Consider the following 16,204-nt stretch of genomic DNA (forward strand, 5'->3'; position numbering starts at 1 on the left):
TGTAGACACCACTACCAATATTCAGATTTAGATTAAGACATGTTTGACATGCTTGCCATCATTGGCAATGCTGTGGCACAAATGAATAGCAAAATTCTACCTGACCTGCTGAAGTGTTGGAACATCAGTGCTGTCAATGACCTGCTGAACGACTGTTTTCAGCTTATCAATGGTTTTGAAGTTATTGCTGTACACCTTATCTTTAGTACAGCCCTGAAAAAAGTTGTCACACTTGTTCAAATCCGGTTAATATGGCGGCCAATCAAGGCCCATGGCAGCTGCTCCTTTGTAACACAGAGCCAGACTGCAGACTCCAAAGTGCTCCTCCAGGACATCATACACTCTCCTGCTTCAATGGGGTCAAGCACCATCTTGCATGAACCACATCTAGTTGGAATCAGGGTCACTTTGGATAATGGGGATGAAATCATCTTGCAAAATCCTCATGTACCATTCAGTTGTCACTGTGCTATCAAGGAACATTGCACTGATTATTCTGTGACTGGACATTGCACACCAGGCAGTCAGTCATTGAAGGTGAAGAGACTTCTTGCTTGCAAAATGTGGATTCTCAGTTCCCCAAATGCACCAATTTTGCTTATTGACAAATGCACCCACGTGAAAGTCGGCTTCGTCACTAAACCAAACCATATTCACATCATAGTCCTATTTGTCAATTCTGTGGACAACAGTGTTTGTGAAACACAACCATTGTTCCATGGCCCTAGGGCTTAATGGCTGATGGGTTTCCATTCTGTATGGGAAGAGATGCAGGTCTTCAACACCAATCTGTTACAGTGTCTCCCGGTAGATTCCCACTTGTTGTGCAGCTTGTCTGATTGATTTCCTGGGGCTGGCCTGAAATACAGTGACTGTCCTATCAATGTTTTCTGGTATTTCACCATTTTTGGGTGATCAACATTGCCAACACTGTCATCACGAACACTACCCATTCTCTCAAACTCGCGAATCAAATTCTTCATTGTTACTACACTTGGACCAGTTGTCTTCATACTGAACTCTGTTGCAAAGTTCCTTTGACCCTCAGTTGGGGTGCTATTGCTTGCATAGTATGCCTTCATAAGCACTATGTGCTCAGTCATGCTGTACCATGACATTTTCATGTGGAAATGGTCAACAATAATGAGGTGTGTGCGCATGTGCATACTAATTCCCATCATGCCCCACAACCACCATGCAGTTTGAATGTCCTAACGCAAACCATTAAAAAGTTATGACAATTTTATTTCCATTCAGAAGTTATGACAATTTTTATTTCATATAGTTCAATAATGGTCCCCATGTAGATGTAGTGATAGAGGTAAGTTTAAAAAGACTGCTCTGAATTTGTTGTCTACTAAAATACTGGTACAAATCAAACAATGGAAAATCCAGGATGAAATGTAACAATACTGGTACAACTGCATCGAAAGGTAAATTACCTCAAGAAGACTGTAAAATTATGAGACAAAATTGGTGACCAAATTTACCTTTTGGATGCAAAATTTCAGTACTGCTGATAGATATATAAAAGTACATACACTAACGCAAACCATTAAAAAGTTATGACAATTTTATTTCCATTCAGAAGTTATGACAATTTTTATTTCATATAGTTCAATAATGGTCCTCATGTAGATGTAGGGATAGAGGTACCTGTAAAAAGACTGCTCTGAATTTGTTGTCTATTAAAATACTGGTAGAACTCAAACAATGGGAAATCCAGGATGGAATGTAACAATACTGGTACAACTGCATCAAAAGGTTAATTACCTCAAGAAGACTGTAAAATTATGAGACAAAATTGGTGACCAAATTTACCTTTAGGATGCAAAATTTCAGTACTGCTGATAGATATATAAAAGTACATACACTATCCCTGCTTTCGGAAGTAACAGTTCCATTCTCAGGGATGAAAAGGAATACATTTGGGAAAGTTAAAAAGGTAGAATAGGTCATTCATACTCCATGTTGAAGTAGAACTACCATAAGGGGAGAGACAGAAGAAAAGTGTCTATACTTTTGTATGTGTGTACCAGCAGAACTAAAATTTTCATTCCTGACTGCCAGCAATTAAGTACCATAATTTCATAAACAATGGAACATCTATATATAGCTTTTAAAATTTATATATTATAGATTTGGAAGCCCTTGTCAGAAAGCATTTCACACTGCCTAAGTTTTATAACTCTATTAAATGCTTTTGCATAATTAGTTAATGCAAATAGTGTTTTAAAGTCATATTTTCAACTATATCTTCCATGCTAAGTACAAGGTCAACAGATGAAAGACATCTGCAGCCAGAATTTGGTCACTGTCTTATATGACTTCTGCAATTTTCAAATTCGTGTGCTAAATATTTTGGCATGGAGCATGCATCCAATGTGCAGCAAATTCATTCCTCTGTAGCTGTTAGGGTTAATTTTATTACCTTTCTTGAACAATGATATAACTTTTTCCAGCATCCATTCTTTGGGAAGCCCTCTTTACTTCCAGCACACATTTACCAAATGGAACACAGTTTCAGCAATGTAGTTATATACTTCCAATGTTCACAATTAATGACGTTTGGGCAAGTAGAGTTTTCATTTTTCATATATATGGCTGCTTTTTCAGGGTGTATACGCAGACAAAGGAAAAAAAATTCCCGGATTTTTCCCAGATTTCCTGGTTAAAGATACACTTTCTCCTGGATGAATACACACTTTTTCTGTGTTAAGTGACAGTATATTTTCCCCCAAAACCACAAAACTTATAAATCCTTTGAATGGTTATGGTTTTATATATGGGCATAGAATTTCCCGGCACTTTAGAAAATGAAACTCAGGAAAAAAGAGATGTTTTGGAAATATCTTTGACGTGCAGCAACATGTGCACTGCGTATTTTTGTATTACGAAAGTATACATTGGAATTCCACCAAACACTGCATGTTACTTTCCGAATCATTAAAATCAAGATTGCGATGGACTTTTGTAAGCCAGTCACATGATCTCGCTGGCCGATGACAGCAGATATTCGGAGCATAGGACACGTGATGTAGTTAGCCAACAGCAAAATCACTGTTGAGTAGCATGAACACACAAGCAGGGAAAGTTAATAGTTTAAATTAATATACATAGTGTTACTATAAGAAAAGCAAATCTTTCACATATAATGTTGCTTTCTGAGGTTAATAAGCTGCAAGAGAAGCTAAGCTTTCACACATAATGTTGATCTTTTTTTTTGTGTTGCACTTTAAGATATATCACACAAATGTACCAGTAAGCTTTTTAATAATGACATAATTGTCTGATCTTCAGGGTTCGAAATTATTCTAAATGGCTCATCATCAAAGAGTTGATTTTTAAATGAGAGTCAAACGCTCTCTGATTTAAGAAATTCATGGTACACTCTTGCACATAGTTCAACTTACATAAAAGGATATTTTTGAAAGTAATGCTTTTCAAATCACCATTCACAATATTTTCCCTCAACCTGTTAAAATTGGTTCGTTTCAGCAGCTGCCAGAGAGCGCAGATAACAGGGGGCACCACGCTGGCGCAGCTACCGTGACTTAGGGAGCCTGTATGCACATACATGTAAAACATTAAAAGATCATACATTATGTCATAAAAGAAACAAGACATAGAAGATACTCCAAGAGCATCAGAATTTAGTGAATCATACTAAAATGTGCACATTTAAAGTGCATACTTAAAGTGCACATTCATATGTACAGATTCCCAATGAAGTAGACCTCAACCTGATATTAAGCTTGTCAGTGTGGTTTTCGGGATGTAGATTTTCTTGGAGCACCAGTACTGTATTACATCATGTTTGGTTCTTTATTATGACATATGTGCCAGAAGATGAAAATGTGCACTTGAAATGCAGCGAACAGTTGAAACTAGCCAGTACACTGGAATTAAACATTTCGTTTCAAATATATTGACTGCCTCTGTGGAAAAGGTTAATAAAAGTCAAATTTCTTTAGCAAACAGACAAAAATAACTTCATTGTTCTGCAAGGCAATTAATACTTGACTGTCAGAAAAGTGGAAAAAAAAATAAAATCTGAAATTAATAACATATTTTAGCCTTCTGGAATTATGTGAATGTATTTTAATTCACTTTATAGCTCCTTAGTGTAAACACGGGTCACATTGAGACTACCCACTGTAACTAAGACTGCTCTGTGCATCAGCCCTGGATCTACGATATTTGTGAACTGGGTCAGTACTAACAACAATCGAATTTCCAAAAATATATTCATCTTGTAGCGCACATCTTTCTGAAAAGTTTGAAACATAAAACATATGTGATTGAGGAAATGTAACACATGTTAATTTGGTCTTAAGTGTGCCAAAGTGCAATGCCATGCCTCTCCATACAGCATTCTTTTATAGCACGTCACTGTATTACGCTCTGTGAAATTGAAACGTGTATATATTGTAATAGATGCCATCAAACCTACGCCTGACAGTGGACATTGAAATGTCCTGGAGTGCCTCTCCTGCTTCCAGTCGGTCTGTTTGCCACCCTGTGCCTCCTTTTTTAAATATCTTGGAATTAATAGCAGATGGGATTATTTGTGATCAGGAGAACAAGAACTCTTCTGAAAATATTTGCACTCTTTATTGCCCATTAGCTAATAACTTGCTGTTTTGTGTGACATAAAATGAAATACAGGATACATAAAACCAATAAAGACAAGACACAAGCAAGAAAGTACACATTTCTTCAACCCTTAGCTCCTAGCATTTTTTCCTCCACAATCTTAATACAGATTTACATGGTGTGCTTTCCTTTCTGCGAAAGAATCTATTACCTCATCAAAGATCATCAAACGTTTTGCTACATGAAAAATCGAAATGTCATTATCTAATACTGAAAGAGCTGTTAACACAAGTAATACCCAAGACTGGTGTGGTTTCTCGATCTGATTACGTATATTTTGTCACTGCCTGCTAGATAAAATAAAATTGGCATATCTCCTATTGCAGCAATTTTGTAACACACACCAAGTGAACGAGACTGTTTTGGCACAAATGGTCATTTTTATAACACGACAGAGTATAATTCACGAAGTACCAATATCAAAAGCCTATTAGGCCTACTACAAGCAAAAAGCTTTACGTCAGGAAACAGTTTCACATTTCATTCATACGCTCCAGTTTGTCAAGCACAATATCGAAAAGTAGTATTACAAAATTTATATAAATTTGGAATCATCTTATTCTTACATAATTTGTGTGATGTCCACATCTCTTCTCTTTCCTTGTTCTAACAAACAGTCTTGTCATCACCAATTCTGCAGCTATTCCTGCCATTGTCAAAATTTGTTCGCTGATTAACTTTACTAACCCTGCCAGAATCCTGCGATTATTCTCCGGTTAGGCGTTGTTACATGTTCGCACAACACGTTTTCTGCATTACTTCCAGAATAGAACTTAAGTGGCTGGTAGCCGGGGACTGTACAAATGGTCCTTACTAGTGTAGCGATCTCACAAAAAAATTTCTGTCAAAATTTGATTTTCTTGGATACACTGAGAAGATAATACATAATCTTTCTCACCTGTTATTCCTGTTAGTGGTTTATTTCCATTCTGGTAGTCTGAATTATGGATTTCACTAGTAATTATAACAATGCTGATCATTCGCAAACCCATCAACCACATACTCAGTGATTGGCATTCATCTGTTCGGCTTTACTCCACTCAGTTTGTATAGCCCCATTCCGTTTTGACTGCAGAAAGTTTATTTCTAAATGCATTGAGGTTTCTCCTGACAGATATCATGTACAAAATGCACGCATTCAAAAATCAAATTATGATTCATTTAGAAATCAAAAATGTTCAAAAACCTACCGGAATGCATTTCAAAATCATATGAATAATAGATAGACCAATGTGAGCTGGATGCTAGGTGGTTTGTGAAACAAGTTCTTTTCATTAAGAATATGAATTTGGTGCCCCCTTGTCCCAGTAGCATCTAGATGCTTGCTGTGATTGCTTGCACGGCCAACAGCCACATTGCTGTAGCCAGAAGCGGGGACAATCTACCATTCAAACGTGACTCAACTGCGCATGCACATGAGCCTGTTCGTAACTGCTAAAACGAATCAAATGTAAACAGTTGTGACTTCACGCTCATCGGAGGCAATTTGTTGTTATGAAGCATTGCATAGTCTTCCTAGAGCCTTTGATACATTTTGCTGTTGGCAGATGCTTGCATGAGCACTGTGTGCCATTGCTGCATTTCCTTTGCAATTCAAGTTATTTTCGTTTTTTTTTTTTTTTCTCTTGTTTATGTTTTATTGCTGAAGTATTATTCTGCAGTAGTGGGATACAGTAATATCCTTTGGTAGAGTATTGGTTCTTACCAGTCAAAATTAAAAAAACAATAACTGAAAACTAAAATAATTCCCAGGTTTTTCCCGGTTTTCTCCCGGATGAAAAAACCAGGTTTTTCCCAGATCTCCCGTATACACCCTGTTTTTCCAGGATGTCATCTATTTGTTGTATAAATCTGTGTCTATTATGATAATGAAATGTCTCCATAAAACACAAATATAACTGTGAAAGTAAAGGTAACCATTGATAAAACACCAAACACCATTTCAAATCAAAATATACTGGAAATCAAAGTGTACCGCAGCAGTACCAAAATACTAGAAGAACACCAAATCACCAAAGCATAAGAACCATAATTCTCAGTCAATGACACCAAAGAAATTTCCACAATGACGCACCAAAGAAGCTGGTATAGGCTTGTGTATTCACATACAGAGATATGAAAACAAGCAGAATATGGCACTGTGCCTGGCAATGCCTACAGAGCACAATAACTGTCTGGCGCAGTTGTTAGATTGGTTACTTTTGCTACAACGGCAGGTTATCAAGATTTAAGTGAATTTGAATGTGGTGTTATAGTCGGCACATGAGCAATGGGACACAGCATCTCCGAGGTAGCGATGAGGTGGGGATTTTCCTGTACGACCATTTCACGAGTATACCACGAATTTCAGGAATATGGTAAAACATCAAATCTCTGACATCACTATGGCCAGAAAAAGATCCTGCACGAACAGGACCAACAATGACTGAAGAGAATTGTTCAATGTGGTGGAAGTGCAACCCTTCTGCAAACTACTGCAGATTTTAATGCCAAGCCATCAACAAGTGTCAGCGTGCGAACCATTCAATGAAACATCATTAATATGGGCTTTCAGAGCTGAAGGTCAACTTGCGTACCCTTGATGACTGCACAACACAAAGCTTTACACCTTGCCTGTGACTGTCAACATTCACACTGGACTGTTGATGACTGGAAACCTGTTGCGTGGTCAGACGAGTCTAATTTCCAATTGTATTGAGCGGATGGATGTGTATAGGTATGGCGACAATGTCATGAATCCATGGACCCTGCATGTCAGTAGGAGACTGTAATAGTGGAGGCTGTGTAATGGTGTGGGGCATGTGCAGTTGGAATGATATGAATTAATACACTTCCACTGGCCCCCAAACTTTCCAGACATTAACATTATTGTGCATATCTGGGATGCCTTGCAACTTGGTGTTCAGACGAGACATCCACCCCCTTATACTCATATGGATTTATAGACAGCCTTGCAGGATTCATGGTGTCAGTTCCTTCCAGCACTACTTCAGACATTAGTCAAGTCCATGCCATGTTTTTTTTTTTTTTTTTTTTTTTTTTTTTTTTTTTTTTTTTTTTTTTTTTTTTTTTTTTTGTGTGTGTGTGTGTGTGTGTGTGTAATGACAAGTAACAACCTTCAAAGATTATTAACACACACACACACTCACACACACACAACATTGAAGATGCTGGTATTTTCACACTCTCCTGCAATGTCTTACATATGTGTTGAAGTAGACACAATACCAACAAGCTCCTTCATGTCATCTGTAACTTTGCAACTGCACAAGCCACATATTTTTGCTCCATTGTAGAACCAGCTGTAATTTACTTTTCCACAAAATTGGCATTCTGTGAGATCTGAGTAGAACACCACTTATCAATCATCTTGTGCCTATGCGCGCACCATGATCAGCACACTATAAGGATCAATATCAAAGTCTTCAGCCTTCGCAAACTTTATGCCATTCAGTATCCATCCTGGTAAAACTGGTAAAGGTAATGGTTTTGCATCCATAATCCAAAATTTCTCAAAAATTCTCTTCTCTTCACATATGAAAATGGATTTATTTGACTACAGTTGCCAAATTTCTTGATGGGTAAGTCCAGGACATAATCAAGCTTTTCTACAATTATTTGAAAATATTTACCCGACTGTTCAATTTGCTGCACAATAGAGGTCATAGATGTAGCCAATTCCACCATCAATATGAAACACCAGTACCACATTTTCACTATAGAATATACATGGATCTGAGCAGCTTTCTGATAAATTACATTAATAACAAATTAAAAAGACATTCATACCAGCATTTTGAGGCTTACATTAAACTGTACAGAGCCTTCAGTATTTGACATGTACATACTGTACCATCACCAAATTCCTTTGATTGATAGATGTACATTTCTTCCTTCAAAATATCACTGAGAAATGCTGTCTTCACATCAAATTGTGTCATACACCAATCATGTAGCATTGCATTACTCAAAAGGGCTCTCATCATCTCAAATCTTGCTCAGGGCTAAACATATAATCTATCCCAAAACATTCCTTTTGCCACCAGCTGAGCCTTATACTGAAGCACTTCATTACTGGCATTTAATTTTGTAATAGATACCTTCGATTTGCTATAGCCTTCTTTGTTGTAGTTTTGTAAACTAATTCTAAGATTTTTCATTTCAGCATTCTTCCTCCACTGCTTTCTTCCACTCTTCAGAATTTTCTGATTGCAGTGTTTCTTTATAATTATGATGGTATGTTTAACATTTGCCAGCCATACAAATTATGGCTTCCTTTGCCTTCATTTCACACTATCAAGTTGCTCTCATGTTGTCACTCTGTATCATAAAAAATGGTTGCTAACTCTTTTGTCATTTATAATTATATCTTTGTTCATACAATAAAATTGACTCTACTCTTCAAAATCATCATCTTCATCTTAAGTTTTATAACTTTTCCCATTTCAGCTAGATCTGGCATATCAATGACCATTTAGTCTCTTGAGTAATTGGTTTCCGCACTCTTTCACCAAACACTAGCCAATGCTGTTTGCCATTAATGCACCCCTCATAAGGCTGCTATCAATTGTCTCCATACCACAATCCTTCAAAAACTGATACACATAGTATTTATTTTGAAGATCCATTTTTCATGCCATCACTGTGAGGTTGATTAACAACCTTCACAGTCAAATGATAAAGCATATTTTTGTCACTGGATGCAGCAACAGCAAATTCAATATTGTTTTTTAAAAATACCCAGATTTGTACCAATTTAATATATTTAATTTATTCCTTTTTATGTAGCTTGCTTAACAGAAAGTAAGTTACAAGATCCATCTGGGCAAAATTAAACCTCTTAAAATAATCGCTCTGTCCACTGAATACCTGTACATCAATTAGACCTGTACAAAATGCTTCAACTTATACACCATTTCTTGCACTACCCATCTTTTGTGGAGTTTCAAATGGCTCTTACAAAGTGTACCAACCACATTGATTTGTTATATGATGTGTCATACCACTGTCAGTGTATCACTCCTCATCAGTGTATCACACCTCACAGTCCAGTTTGTTTAACTCTACAAATGGTTCAAGTGGCTCTGAGCACTATGGGACTTAACATCTGAGGTCATCAGTCCCCTAGAACTCAGAACTACTTAAACCTAACTAACCTAAGGACATCACACAAATCCATGCTCAAGGCAGGATTTGAACCTGTGACCATAGCAGTCGTGCGGTTCTGGACTGAAGCGCCTAGAACCGCTCGGCAACCGCGGCGTTTAAATCTACAGAAAAATTTTTGCACCTCAAAAAGAAAAGCTGTCTTCTAAGTTTTTTTAAGAATTTACTATAACTTCTTGAACTTTCCAATAACACTACACTAACTGAAAACATATCACAGACTTTTCTTTTCTCTACAAATGTACATTCATATGATTGCTACCCTGTTTTCTTCCATATAAAACATACCAAATCTGTTTCACATTGTTTTGATAAATGACATACTTTGGCACATGAAAAGCACTTTCTACCTTCATTCCTTTCATAACGCAATATTTTTGATATATCTGCTTCATTTGACGTTTGAGTGCACCTTTGTCACTGTTTGTTAAATTTTATTTTAAACATCACTGTTGCATCAATGTTTTCATTGTCACAATCTGTTATTTTCAGTCCACAATGTAAACACTGTTTTTGTAACTTATTCCATGTTTTTTCTTCAGCAGGTAAATTATGCCTTGCAATATAAATACGTTCAAATAACATATGAGAATGCGGTCGGGGGACTTTGTTGGCAGCTGCTGATATTTTGACAGGTTCACACCCTGTTATTTTCAAGGTAATATTTCAAGAAGTACGTGCTGTCCAAGGAAATTGAAAACCTTTGTTTGCAGTGCAATTATGATGTCTGTCATGTGTGTGTGTGGGTAGATGGATGGATGGGTGGGTGGGTGGATGGATGCGTTATCATTCCGGAATTGCACTGTAAATTGAGTTTTTAAATTCCTTTGCACATCATTCCCTTGCTGCAGTTTTGTCTTGAAAATGATAGGGTGTGCACCTGTCCAAACATTGGCAGTTGTCAAAATTTCCACCTGGCTGCATTCCTATACACTACTTGTACATTGTATGCACCAGGAGTAACTCGGACCTCACAATGTAAATATAACTGAACTTTTTGTGGACAGTTTGCAAAAATTGGGCTCAAAGGTCACTGTCATTGATCAGCTTGTCTAACAAAGAATGTAGAGTTCCTGTTTCAGCAAATTTGGCTACATGGCCTTATGTACCACCAAATCCTTCCGACACAGTGTTATGAATTTGGTTCTAAGCAAATCAATACTTTTAGCTGAGTGAACATCGTAAATATTATGCAGTGTATCTAAAATATCTTTGGCAGTCCTGCTTTCCCCAACAAGAAGTAAAGGCTTGCCAATAGAATTACATATTTTCAAGCATTTGTAATGGCCCTTGTCCATTTATCAAGATCAGTTTTGTTGTTTTGAACACATTCTTATGGATTAATCAGCTCAACTTTTACAGTGTCACAGGTTTCACCACACTATAAAATAGTTCTCATTGTGGTTTTCTAATTTTCTTCACAGTCAGTTTTTCAATATGCTGTCTTTCAACAGCCATGGTCAGTCACATCTTTTGCACTTCTATAACATCAAGTTCTTGTCAAAATCAGCTACAACTGTCACACTTCACAAAGACTTCACCAGTCACCCATGTCACCTAACATGTAGATAAAACACCAAATTCCACTTTAAAATGAAACATGGACAAATACATAAAACCATCAAAGCACAACACAACACCACCACCACTCAATGCACTAAACCAAAGAACTTTATAACATTAGGCAAGTGATGACCTTCAAAGAGTATTAATTCACACACTCACAAACAACATTGAAAACACTGATACTTTCATGGAACCATTACCCATATAGCTGAGGCATTAAATGATTGACAGGCATGAAAACATGATAGAAATTACCACTAAACTATTAGATGATGTTTAATCTTGAAGCTAACACAACATTTGAAAATGGGAATATTACTACATAAGTTAGGAAACCCATAACCTAACAAATAGCATACAAGGCAAAGCAAGCAGAAGAAGTTTTAAAGAGGTAACAAGGTCAAAAAAGGAAATAAAAGGAATTAAGCACTTTCAAAATAGCTTAAAAGAGTGTCTGACAGAAAGAAACACATACAAAATGTGAATGAGATAGTGTTTATAATGCAACTAAATTTAAAGTATCAGATTCACAAAGGAAACCTGTAGCAGGTTTATAAACCCCTTTTGATAGTTTTAGGGCATGAAGCTGTACTTTATTATAGATATGTTTTCTATACACAGTAATAATGAAACAATATATTAGAAAATGATAAATGTAGTCATAATATAACGGAGATGCTGAGTCGCGATAGGCACAATAAAAAGATTCACACAATCATAGCTTTAGGCCATTTAGGCCTTTGTCAGCAGTAGACACACATACACACATGCACACACACACTCAAACACTCAAGGAAACACAACTTGCACACACATCTGCAGTCTCCGAGAGCTGAAACTACACTGAGAGCAGCAGCACCAGTGCATGATGGGAGTGGCGACTGTGTGAGGGTAAGGAGGAGGCTGGGGTGGGGAGGGGGAGGGATAGTATGGTGGGAGTGGTGGACAGTGAAGTGTTACAGTTTAGACAGAGGGCAGGAGAGAAGGTGTGGAGGGGGGAAGGGGTCAGTAGTGGAAAGAAGAGAAATAAAAAGAAATTAAAAGACTGGGTGTGGCGGTGAAATGACGGGTGTGTAGTGCTGGAATGGGAACAGGAAGAGGGTTGGATGGGTAAGGACAGTGACTATCGAAGGTTGAGGCCAGGCGGGTTATGGGAATGTAGGATGTACATTCCATCTCGGATTTTCCATTGTTTGAAATGTAGTCATAATATACACTCCTGGAAATTGAAATAAGAACACCGTGAATTCATTGTCCCAGGAAGGGGAAACTTTATTGACACATTCCTGGGGTCAGATACATCACATGATCACACTGACAGAACCACAGGCACATACACACAGGCAACAGAGCATGCACAATGTCGGCACTAGTACAGTGTATATCCACCTTTCGCAGCAATGCAGGCTGCTGTTCTCCCATGGAGACGATCGTAGAGATGCTGGATGTAGTCCTGTGGAACGGCTTGCCATGCCATTTCCACCTGGCGCCTCAGTTGGACCAGCGTTCGTGCTGGACGTGCAGACCGCGTGAGACGACGCTTCATCCAGTCCCAAACATGCTCAATGGTGGACAGATCCGGAGATCTTGCTGGCCAGGGTAGTTGACTTACACCTTCTAGAGCACGTTGGGTGGCACGGGATACATGCGGACGTGCATTGTCCTGTTGGAACAGCAAGTTCCCTTGCCGGTCTAGGAATGGTAGAACGATGGGTTCGATGACGGTTTGGATGTACCGTGCACCATTCAGTGTCCCCTCGACGATCACCAGTGGTGTACGGCCAGTGTAGGAGATCGCTCCCCACACCATGATGCCGGGTGTTGGCCCTGTGTGCCTCGGTCGTATGCAGTCCTGATTGTGGCGCTCACCTGCACGGCGCCAAACACGCATACGACCATCATTGGCACCAAGGCAGAAGCGACTCTCATCGCTGAAGACGACACGTCTCCATTCGTCCCTCCATTCACGCCTGTCGCGACACCACTGGAGGCGGGCTGCACGATGTTGGGGCGTGAGCGGAAGACAGCCTAACGGTGTGCGGGACCGTAGCCCAGCTTCACGGAGACGGTTGCGAATGGTCCTCGCCGATACCCCAGGAGCAACAGTGTCCCTAATTTGCTGGGAAGTGGCGGTGCGGTCCCCTACGGCACTGCGTAGGATCCTACGGTCTTGGCGTGCATCCGTGCGTCGCTGCGGTCCGGTCCCAGGTCGACGGGCACGTGCACCTTCCGCCGACCACTGGCGACAACATCGATGTACTGTGGAGACCTCACGCCCCACGTGTTGAGCAATTCGGCGGTACGTCCACCCGGCCTGCCGCATGCCCACTATACGCCCTCGCTCAAAGTCCGTCAACTGCACATACGGTTCATGTCCACGCTGTCGCGGCATGCTACCAGTGTTAAAGACTGCGATGGAGCTCCGTATGCCACGGCAAACTGGCTGACACTGACGGCGGCGGTGCACAAATGCTACGCAGCTAGCGCCATTTGACGGCCAACACCGCGGTTCCTGGTGTGTCCGCTGTGCCGTGCGTGTGATCATTGCTTGTACAGCCCTCTCGCAGTGTCCGGAGCAAGTATGGTGGGTCTGACACACCGGTGTCAATGTGTTCTTTTTTCCATTTCCAGGAGTGTAGATATTATGTTGTATAGGTTGCCTGTTCATGACATTATATGACACATGCCAATCAGTCATCATTAATGTAAGTTATGAAAGACTATACATATTTTAACTATTTATATATGTGCTACATCACCATTTCTGATAGTGCTGAGCATGTGTAACAACTTGTAGCTCCTATTCATGAAGCATGTGGCAACATCATCATTCTTGTGAAGGGGTTATGGGTATTTATTGCAATTCCAAGTAAGACAGGATCCATTCCATGCACTAGTATAGCACATTCCTACCATTCTTAGCTTTGATCTTAACAATGAACGAGATATAAAAAACTGAAACAATTTAAAACATTCAGAGTCTTGAGACACTGTGTAGCAAACCACTGGAGAGGTAAGTATTTAGAAGAATGTGCATCACATTTCTGGTTGATCACTGTAATATTTAAAAAATAAACACTATTTACATCTTAACAATGACAATCAACCAGTACTGTTTTGTATCAGGGCCAAGACTGATAAAGTACAACATTATGTTTTCAGATTATGTCCATCATTATCAGAAAGACATTGTTCACTGCATAACTGTTCAACTTTTATTAAATGATAAAGTTCTCAAGTCAAATCAAATTAGTGCAGGATAATGCATTTTGAATATACTTTTCATAACTTTCAAGTATTTATATTTGTTGTCCTCTGTAATATTTGAACTTACTTTGTACTGCACTTCATAAAACTTTGGTTGACCTTGTCCAGATTGATTCTGCAATAAGGTTCTAAATTTTAAATGTCTGTAACCAGTTTCTCGAATTTCTGGTGCACTCTTCAGTATTCTGTATGCTGAAAACAATGGGTTGCCAAATTATTACATGGTTGTCTTGTTTCAGAACTACATAAGCATACCAAATGAAGTATTAACATTAGACTAATTGCACTGCATAGTGTGACAGACATTGTCAGCAACAAGGATGTCTTGCTGCCTTGATGATGCCATGTTAACATGACACAATATATTACAAAATGATAAATGCAGTGATAACATAGATATTATGTTGAAGAGGTTCCCTTTTTATGAAATTATATGACACACCCATCAGTGACCATTAATGCAAGTTATGAAAGACTATACAAATCTGCAACTTTTTCTATACGTGGAATATCACAGTTTCCAGTAGTGCTGAGCACGTATAACAATTTGGTATTTCAATGGATTTATATTAGCCTGATTTCAATATATTCATGTTATTTCAGCATTATGAAAAAGATAGATCGCTACTCACATATCTCTACAAGACGTTGAGCCACAGAAAGGGAAAAAGACAGGTTACTGTACATTTTAACTTTTGGCCAAAAGGCCTTCTCCTGAAGTAGAAAGCACATGCATTCATTTAAGCATAACTTATGACTACTCTCTGGCTGCTGTGGCCACAATTTGTAATTGTGCATGATGGAAGCAGCAATCGAAAGACTGGTGTGTGTGTATGTGTGTGTGTGTGTGTGTGTGTGTGTGTGTGTGTGTGTGTGTGTGTGTGAGGGGGGGGGGGGTGGTGATGAAGGAGGCATGAGGTAGCAAGGCGTGAGAGAAGTGTGGGTTGGGACAACATGTAGTGCAGGTTGTGGGAGCATGCAGGGACTTGGTGGTGACAGAGTAGGGCTGGTGGATACAGTCTGGAGGTTTGGGGACAGGGAAGGAAAGGGAGAGATATTGAAGGGGAAAAGGATGGGTACATAGGTGGAATACAAGGCTGTGTTGTGCAGGGAACGGGATAAGGTAAGTGGAGGAGAGGGGCTAGTGATGGCTGAGGCCAGGGGGGTTACAGGACCTAGTATACATTGCAAGGAGAGTTCTCAACTGTGCAATTCAAAAGAGCCTGTATTGTTAGGAAGGATCCAGATGGCGCAGGCTATGAATCAATCACTGAAGTGAAGCACAGGTGTCTCTTGGCCATTCATGCAGACAGACAGCTTGTTAGTTGTTATGCCCATGTAGAAAGCAGCACAGTGGTTGTAGCATAGTTTGTAGTTCACATGACTGGTTTCACAGGTAGCCTTGCCTTTGATGGGATAGGAGATGCCTGTGACCGGACTGTAGCAGGTGGTGGTGAGGTGAAGTGTGGGAAAGTTCTTGCATCTTGGTATATTACAGGGATAAAAGCCATGAGGCAAGGGTTTGGGGGCCAGCAGTGGACTAAGGATG

The 16,204-nt window shown here is 39.3% G+C and overlaps 1 protein-coding gene across 2 annotated transcripts in view; it reads right to left on the reverse strand.

The window, feature by feature from the left end:
• The window catches only part of LOC126091863 (tenascin-X-like), a 771,043-nt gene that overhangs the window by 269,038 nt on the left and 485,801 nt on the right, over nucleotides 1-16,204 (reverse strand). For both annotated transcript variants that reach the window (XM_049907142.1, XM_049907141.1), the window contains one exon: nucleotides 14,723-14,847. In XM_049907142.1, the coding sequence (XP_049763099.1) occupies nucleotides 14,723-14,847 (125 nt within the window). The remainder of the gene's footprint in view (nucleotides 1-14,722; nucleotides 14,848-16,204) is intronic.

This window comes from Schistocerca cancellata, chromosome 7, assembly GCF_023864275.1.
Source record: "Schistocerca cancellata isolate TAMUIC-IGC-003103 chromosome 7, iqSchCanc2.1, whole genome shotgun sequence".
NCBI classification, from domain to species: domain Eukaryota; kingdom Metazoa; phylum Arthropoda; class Insecta; order Orthoptera; family Acrididae; genus Schistocerca; species Schistocerca cancellata.